Here is a 10000-nt window from a genome sequence, read left to right on the forward strand (position 1 = left end):
TCTTTATCCTTTATTTTTTATTTTTCATTATTTTTTCTCGTATTATTTCCTATTATTTCTCGTATTATTTTTCTTTGTTTTTTTTTTCCTTATTTTATCTCACGAGTTTAATCATATCAAATAATAGATTAAATTATCTTAACTAATTATTTCAAAGTTTCTATGAATATGGTAAATATAAGGAAAAAAGAAATATTAATGCTAATTAACAGACTATAACAAGCATTTAATCCATGCATTTTATCATTATAACTCTCTCTTTCTCTCTCTCTCTCTCTTTATACATACATACATATATATATATATATATATATATATATATATATATATAATATGTATGAGAGAGAGAGAGAGAGAGAGAGAGATTGTTCGTAACAGTTACAAGATATTACAAAGTATATATAACTTGTAACTTGTTACGAACAATCTGTTGAAAAGTTTCACATTAATATTTTGCACATGATTTTTTCTTCTTCTTCTTCTTTTTTTTTTTATTTTTTTTTTCTTTTTCTACCAAGAAAAGGAATTCTCCGTTTAATCTAATTTAATTAAGTTTGCGTTACTAAACTTTTTCCTTTTTTTTTTCTTTCTTTTTTTTTCCTTTTTTTTTTTATTTTTTTGTTTCTATTCCTCTTTTACAATAATAACACGCACCGTTAATTTCCACGGAAGTAGAAAGGTAACGATGTACGATATAACGACGTGTAACAAATCGTATCTTTTTTGCGTCACATATACCCATAATTTCATTATATATATATAGATAGATATATACATATATATATATATAATATATATATATATATATATATATATACATATATCCGTATTAATGATTTAGTATCGCGTTAAGTAACTACAGTCATTGTTAGTTATAAATACACGTCGGGGATGAGCGAAGTTGATATCTACGTATCGCATACTGGTTATGAATTATTTATGCGAACGGGAAGAATTCAAAGAAAGTTCCATATTTTCGAAACTTTCACCCTTGTGAATGCTCCTAGATATATATATATATATATATATATATATATATATATATATGTAGTAAAGATTTCATTCCTATTATCATAATACATTTATCTATTATTTATAAATAATATCGTAATAATGATTTTGATAATATATTAAACATTTATTTATGATTAAGTAAGAGAAAATATTCATTATTTTTTTTTCTTTCTCATCTATAGTTCAATAATACACAATAGAATTACTTTTTTTTAAATATATAGAATGACAAAGTTAAATTTTAATATAAATTTTATTTTCATTTATTCTTTTCCCTTCTAATTATATACGACAAATATTTTTATAAGATATTTAATTTCGATATTCTTATATCATTCTTATTAACGTACAGAAATACATATTAAAAATAAAAAAGGAGTAATTATTATCGTCATCTTGACGTATATCTTAAATAGATATAAAATTCCATAAATTCGACATCAACAAAGTTCTCTTATCATTTTTATCACTATATAGTACTAAATAAAAAGAAAAAAAATGATCATTATATTCATCTAAACGTCGGATCTGATAGATACATCGAATGCAACAAAATTTTTTAATATTAACAATTTTTTAACTTCACTTGTCATTCTTATCATCTTGTTAAAAATGCGTATAATAATAATAATAATAATAATAAAAAGAAAAAAAGGAAAAGAAAACTTAATGATTATAATTTTTATTTAAGAAAAATTAACAACGAATTGCGTGTTAAATTAATTGAGTTAAATAGGTCAGGAGGTTATGATCGTTGGTGGTCGTACCTAATGCCGTTCAATGATAATAGAAAAGTATAAGTGAGGATGTAGCGAAGGTAGTGGTAAAGGAGGATAACGACGCTGTGGATGATGAAGTCAAGGAGAGCAAGTTTTCGTGATGATCTCCGATCGTTCTCCGCCATACTACCCATCCTCTCATTCACTCTTACTGACTTAACATGACGATAAACATTCGAGTGACTTTTATCGAACAAATTCTAGGTATCTTCCTGCTTCTCTTTGTTTTACCTTTGAACGAATCGTCCTTATGACGTAACGCGAGAATATTATCGCATTAATGAAAATGATCTGCACGTGCACTCTCTCTCTCTCTCTCTCTTTCTCTCTTTCTCTCTCTTTCTCTTTTTCTCTATCTTTCTCATAGAACTAAAAGGATTCTATGCAAAAAAAAAACGTGTTCTTGCATAAGCGCCAGACAAATGCCAAGAGTCTCGACTCTCAACCTGTTTTTTTTTGTTTCCTTTGGATTTTTCGTTCTTACTCATTTTTTTCTTCTTTTTTTTTTCTCTTTCTATCTTTCTTTTCTTTTTTTCTTTTCTAGACAAATATTTTCTTAACATACTTTTATCCTAATATTAAATGTCAAATCTTTGTAAATATATATATATGTATATATATATATATTTTTATATATATATATATTTATGATGAAATCCAAGTTACTTTTTATTGGATATAATTTAATTAAATCTAACAAACAGATAATTATTATTTAATCTCGACGAATAAATTATGGTAAAACATAAGATATCAATTTTGTCATATCAATTGGGAAGAAAATTTTTAAATTAAAGATTTGTTCAATCGTAAAAATAAATTTCTTTCTATGAGATAATAAAATCAAATTTTAAACAACAGTAGTAAAATACTCGTGATGATTTTGATCGATTAGATATATCTGTATTTATACCTAATCATATGGTAAAGAGAAAATTATTTAATTTCGACAAATATAAGTAAATGTGTGCATAACACAGATTACAATTTTGTTATAACAGTTTCGTAGAAAATTTAAATAAGTCATGGATCATTATATTTAATTTAAAAAAAAAAAAAAAAAAAAAAAAGAAGAAAAAAAAAAGAAACTTTCTTCGTGTGACATTAAACCAAATGAAATTAAATGAAATTAAATTAAATTAAATTAAATTAAAATGTATTTATACGGCAGAACGATTCCCAGAATGATATTCATGCAATCTCACGAATATATTGCCCAATACTTTTTTCAACAATCTTCTCTAAGGTGAACACCAGTTGAATCAAGATCCCATTGAATGGAGTTTCTTGGGTAATCCTTGTTGTTGGTTCTCGGACTATCGTCCGATTAATCGAAAACTCAAAGAGTTTTTTCACGGGATGACACGTTCTTACCATTCTTTTTACACGCGTTTCATTCTCCTCGACGATCTCGAAATCATCGGTCCTAATTTAGCGATTAGCGTAATCCTTCGACGACCTTCACATAATGTTCTTTTCGTCTCCTTTTAAAAAGGAAAAAAAAAAATAACAAAATAAAGATCTCGTACGTGGTCCACGAATACGTTATCTTTTCTCTCTCTCTCTCTCTCTCTCTCTCTCTCTCTCTCTCTCTCTCTCTTTCTCTTTCTCTTTCTCTATCAAGCAAAACGCGTTCGGCCACTCTCGACGATCGAATCGAGAAATACTTTCACCGATCTCGAACACTTCCTCGAGAACGAACGCATCGCCTTCCATTTCCTTCTCCATTCCTATCGATACAGCATTTTCCCCTTTGTTTACCTTTTCTTTTATATTTCATTTAAATCGATCAAAATAGTATTTATATTATTTCTTTCTCTCTTGTTTGTTGCATCTTTTTCTTCTTTTCTTCTCTTTTTGTTTTTCCTTTTTTTTTTTTCCTTTTTTTTCCTTTTTTTTTTTTTTTTTTAAATTGATCGATACAAAAGAAAAAATTTCAATGCTCTTTACACCAATTTAAGTGTGTCCTTGACATCATGAAAGGTTTCTCTGGCATTTTTGGGACTACATAGGTAGATTTCCAGACAGGCTCGTCTTGTATATATGAAAGAGAGAGAAAAAAAGAGAGAGAGAGAGAGAGAGAGAAAGAGAGAGACACGACGCACGTGTACGTCTCGCTCTCGAAGAAAGATTTCTCCGGTTTCCGTTGACCCACTGACACTGAATTATGCTCGACGGTCGGCTGGCGTGTGCCTTGGCTTCGTGACTACGTTCTGACTATACCTAGTACCTAACTACCTGCTCAGTCTATGTACGCGCTATAACGCACGTTTCCATTAAGTAGGCACCTCTGGATATGTCCATAAAAGCGTTACGTTCACTGAAATACCATCATTAATTCGACATACCTAATACGTTCCATAAAAATTCATAATAATATATATTCCAAATGCTTTACTTTTTTTTTCTTTCTTTCTTCCTTTCTTTCTTTCTTTTCCTTTTTTCTTTTTTTCTCTTTATCTTCAATTTAATGACCCATTTTTAAGGAATAATTGTGATGCATTGGTTAGTACTGGTACGTGAAAGAGATACGTGCAGTTTTCTACTGGGAACAATGTCAGGGACAACAGTAGGAAGGAATTCATCTTGGTTGACAGGAAACGCGGGAAAATTTTATTTCATATGCAAGGAACTTGTATCTATTTTTTTTTTTTTTTTCTTTTTTTTTTCTTTTTTTTTTCGTATCCGTGTATTTGGAAAGCGTTTATAAAAAAAGGAAAGAAATGTTATTACTCGATGATATCATTCGATGGACATCACAATTGAATTATAACAATCGATGTGATTTAACGTTGAAATTTTACATTGGAATTTGATCCATTACGATCTTGATTTATTTTTTTTTTTCTTTTTTATTTTGTGAATTTACATCAAAAAGTAAGGAGTATATTTAGTGAGAAAGGAGGTATATTATTGGGTAATTTACGAATTGGTGCTTCCCCCCCCCCTCTCATCTCTTCTTTTTTTTCATTGGAACGAGGAAACAAATGATCCTTTCGTAGCTCGAAGCTATACGCATCCCTGGACTTGGTTAAAATGTCTTCTACCTGCTCTTTTCGATTTGCCCGTAGGGACAAAAATGAGAGCCAACTTTACCTTCTATCCACCTACGTGTTACCGTTGAAAGTCGACGAAGTCTTTCTCGAGAAGAGGTTCTCAAACTTCGATTACATTTTCTTGCCTTTCCCATGAGATTTCCCATTACATTTCTCTAACTTTTCTTTCTTTTTCTTCTTTTTCCTTTTTTCTCCGTTTACTTACTTTTCAATTAACAACGATTATTTCGTTCGTTAGATAAGAAAATTAATTCGATTGAAATTAAAATTGAATCCTTAATTACAACTTCAGTAATTAATCCTAGATGCTAATTCCGCATTTCCTTTTCTTTCTTTTTTTTTTTTTTTTTTTTTTTATTTCTTTTTAGTTATTTATTTTTTCTTTCTTCATATTTTTTTTCCAAGAACATATGATTCGATACATTGGGAATTTTGGGTATACTTATACGTACAGTTTTTCATTAACAGGTATTTTATCTACTTGAATCGTATGTACTTTATTATTATTATTATTATTATTATTATTATTATTATTATTATTATTATTATTATTATTATAATTATTATTATTATTTATTCGATGTTTCATTATCGTATTTGTATGATACATATATATCGATATTATTTTATTATGCCATTTTTTTTATTTATCTAACGGGGGATTCGATCTTGGTTATATTCCTTTGGTATCTTTATTTAATTTTTAATAGGGAATTTATTTTAACCATTTGAGTCACGATTTTTTACTCCCCAAGAAATTAATAGAGATTCGATTAAATATAGTTTTAGTATACTTAGAAAAAAAAAAGAAGAAGAAAGAAAACAGAAAAAAATGAAAATCAACGGGAATTCAATTTGACGATTTGACGCGTAATATTATGACGGCATAAAAATTATTATTACATAAACAATGAAAAAAGAAAGAGATAAAGAAATGAAAGAAAAAAAGCATGACCGAATCGAATGAGATCAGGAAGTATTTAAAATTACGTTACCCTAATTGCATACTTGAAATAGTTTCACATTGAAGTGGACAGACCAGTTTTCAAATAGACAAGATTAAAAGTATATTTTTGGCATAGAAATTCGAATATAGCTTGTAGAAATGTCGCGAGGTGGTTAACACGTTCGAATAGTTATAGTCGTTGCACTTTTAGAATTGCAACTCGCATAGTTTGCTCGTGAGTGTCACGAGTTCTGTCTCTTTAGACACGATTGAGTTTAAATGTCGTTCATATTTCCCCCCTCCATCTCTCCCATTCCACCTCCATTTCTCTCTCCATCTCTCCATCTCTCCCCCCCCCTCTCTCTCTCTCTCTATTTTTTTCTTTCTCTTTTTCTCTCAAATGTGAGATTTATATTTATTTTTATTATTATTATTATTATTATTATTATTATTATTATTATTATTATTATTATTATTATTATTATTAACATTAATTTATTATTATGATATATATACACACATAAAATTTTTATATGAAATTTATTATTATCAATTTTTATTGTTTTTATGAAAATTTATATTTAACTCCTAATTATATAAATAATCATATATATATATATATAAATAATTATATATATATATATATATGATTATTTATATATTTAGGATATGTAATGGATCCTAAAACTTTCTTTTGTATCTTCGATCAAACTCTACGGAATTTAAATATGGCGATTGAGAAATTTGCCGAGAAAAGAAATGAAATCGATCGCATCGAATCTTCGTATAAGTTTACCCCTCTCTCTTGATCATCACTACTACAACCACCACCACCACCATTACCACCATCTTCCCCCACTTATTTTCTCTTTCTCTTTCTTTCTTTCTCGTTATAAAACTTATCCTTTGGAACGTTCTCTTCCTTTATAACTTTTGATCCTCCATCTTCTTGCCTTCTCTTTTTCCGTCTTTCTCTCTTTCTCTCGCCTACAGAGAAAGTATACGCAGATATACGCGAATACTTTTGTAAGATATCGCCGCATGCCAACGATTACGATGGCACATCGTCGTACCCGAAGTCGATGGAAATCAACTTGAATCGTGAAATGGATTTTTCTTTACCTTTCTTTTCTTTATTATTTGTTATTTATTTATTTTTTTCTTTCTTTCTTTCTTTTTTTCTTTACTTTTCTTTTCTCTTTTTTTTTTTCTCTTCAAAGATTTTATCTATCACAAAAAATTCGTTCACGTATACGCTCTTTCGATCCTATTATTAATTATGTAATTTTAATTGCGTATAAGATCTCAATGATAATTCTCTATTATCTTTTTATATTATACGTTTATGTATTGTTGCATTAATTATTTCAGCTTGAGATCTGTCTTACGTTGAAGAAATTTGTTGTGATAATAGATAGAATATTGTCTGATCGGATATCTTGTTTTATCATTATTTCTCATTTGATTAATTAATAGATTATCTTACAATTTTGCAAAGTTGAAAAGAAAAAGAAAAAACAGGAAAAAAAAGAGAAAAGAAAAAAAAAAGAAATAAAAAAATTAAAAGGAAAAAGAAGAAATAAAAGAGGAAAAAAAATGGAATTTTTTCGAGATGAAAAAAGAATTGATTTTAAAATCACTGATTGTCCGTCGACATTTCGTCGTCGTTCGATTACGTAAAAAGATCATTCACGAGATTGGTTAGTTCGGTGGCGTTTAATTAAATGATTGTTTCAGGAGTAGCGTGGGTTTGCTCACAACGATGGTCGTCGTGGGATTGGCACTTTCACCTACGTTCCGTCAGTACGATATTTCGGGTAAATATAATCATGTATCGCTATGTAATCAGTATATATATATATATATATATATATATATATATATATAGTATATAATATACTTCATTCATAACTGAACTTCAAGTTCGATTATTCCCCCTTTCAATGAGACATAACATTGTTATTTCATATAAATTTTTTTTTTTTAATTCTCTTTTCTTTATACATCTTTTCGTTTTCGTGATTTCAAGATCATATCTGAAATTTTTATCTATTAATTTCTTTTCTATTTTTTTTTTTTCTTTATTTTTTTTTTTTTTTCTTTGCAGAATACGTTTACGGTGTTGACAGCGATTTACAAGCGAGAGTACGTGCAGCTATCGAATCCGAGAGGCATGCTTATCAATCGAAATCTTGGTATGAATATTATTTTATATGCAAATTATTCTAATTTACTTAATTAAGTAAGTAATATCTCTTCTGATGGTATGATAGAAAAGAAAAGAAAAAAACAAAAAAAAAAAAAAGTACATGGTCTCCAATAAAATTATATGATTTCATAAAGATCTTTTAATAATATCGATTCGTTGATCTTCGTAGAAATTTCAAAAACCTTGAAGGTCGTTTTATGTCAGCGAATACGCAATTTAATTAGTTATGGTTGAAATGATCGGACTATTATAAAAAGGAAAAATAGAGAAAAAAAGCATCGAACTTATAATACGATTCTAATTAAATTATTATAATTAAATTACTCATAATTATACCAATTGGTATAATATTAATATATCAACTTATCGATGTTAACATTGCAAAATTTTGATTAATCAATAATACAATTAAAATATTAAAATTATATTATTAATATATAATACTAATATAACGATATTAATACTAATGTATCTTGAATATATATCAATATTATTGTTATAATTTATGGATAATTAATAAAATATCATATATGTGATAATAATTAATACAATGATATTAAAGTAAATGAAGTATCCGATGAAAATAAAATTATATTATTTAATTATATTAACAAACGATATTACGAACAAGTTATATCATTATTAATTAATAAACAATGAAATAATGAAAATCGTGCGATTAGACTATAAAATAATGATTGATAAGTGATTATTGGAAAAAAAAAAAAAACAGGAAAGAGAGGAAAAAACAGGAAAAAGGAATAAAAATGCAATTGGAAAAAAAAATATATACATATATATATATATATATCCATATATAAACGGTCCAGTCTATACCGGATGGCGGTAGATACTAGAGTGAATATACGAGTAGAGTAGATTATGTCTGTAATGGTGGGGCCGGTAGCCTTCTCGAGGTCGAGGAAAGGGGATACTGCCGGCAATGGCCGGACTAGAAACCTTCCTCGTGACTGAAATACCGGTGCAGCCAACGACGGACGCGACCGGCACCTTTCCTCGACCGCGAAAGTAAAAGTCTCTCTCATGTCAGTCGTTTACAACGACGTACGTCCGCCGAGGTAAGAAAAAAAGAGAGAGAGAGAGAGAGAGAGAGAAAAGAAAGAAAGAAAAAGAAGAAAAATTGAAGCAAGAAGAGCATGGTGAGCGAAAGAGATCGGGATTTCGAACGAAAGGAAGATGGCGTCGATTCGCATACATTTTTTTCATTTTTTTTTTTTTTTTACATTCTCTTTTCTCGATTCAATGCATTTACACTCATACACACACACACAGTGTATATACACACATTATATGTATTTGTGTATGTATATATATATAGTATATACATACAGATTTAGGTATCTGTGAACGAAAGATCAATCGGTGACCTTGAATCAGCATCTATCAATCTATTATATTTTTTTTCACTTTCATTCTGGAGAAAATAATTTTCTATGTACTGCTTTTCTTCTTCTTTTATTTTTCTTTTTTCTTTCTTTTTCTTTTTTTTTTTTACAATCTCCCTCCATAAATAATTTTCTTTTTCTTTTCTCCTTCCTTTTTTATTTTTTTCTTTTCTTTTGTTTTTTTTAACACACATTTTTTTAAACACATACATTTGTTTAAAGTGATCGAACTCATTAAAACAGTACGATTTTCAATCTTTGTATCTGATCTATGAGGAAAGTTGAGAAAGGAGAAAGAAAAAAGGACGAAAGAAAGAGAAGAAAAAGAAGGTGGAAAATGTTTAAAGGTAAAACGGATGATAAAAAAAAAAAGAAAAAAAAAACAAAAACAAAATAAAACGAAAAAGTAATGCAAGAGTGAAATTTTCTTTTTTAATTTTCTAATGCGACAGAACGTGTTATCTTTTCCTTTTCCTGCTTCTTTTTTCTCTTTTTTTCTTTTTCTTCCTTTTTTTCGTCTTTTTCTTTTATATTCCGGTTAGCAAGCAGTTTCTCGAATATCACGTAAAACGTCATTTTGACATTTCACT

The 10000-nt window shown here is 28.2% G+C and overlaps 1 protein-coding gene across 3 annotated transcripts in view; it reads left to right on the top strand.

Annotated features, from left to right (window-relative positions):
• The window catches only part of LOC118441204 (uncharacterized), a 34020-nt gene that overhangs the window by 15492 nt on the left and 8528 nt on the right, over window positions 1-10000 (top strand). For all 3 annotated transcript variants that reach the window (XM_085660433.1, XM_085660432.1, XM_035865267.2), the window contains 2 exons: window positions 7533-7612; window positions 7903-7990. In XM_085660433.1, coding sequence (XP_085516559.1) covers window positions 7533-7612; window positions 7903-7990 — 168 coding nt within the window. The remainder of the gene's footprint in view (window positions 1-7532; window positions 7613-7902; window positions 7991-10000) is intronic.

This window comes from Vespa mandarinia, chromosome 11 (assembly GCF_050613455.1).
Source record: "Vespa mandarinia isolate Hongniang chromosome 11, ASM5061345v1, whole genome shotgun sequence".
In the NCBI taxonomy this organism is placed as follows: Eukaryota; Metazoa; Arthropoda; class Insecta; order Hymenoptera; family Vespidae; genus Vespa; species Vespa mandarinia.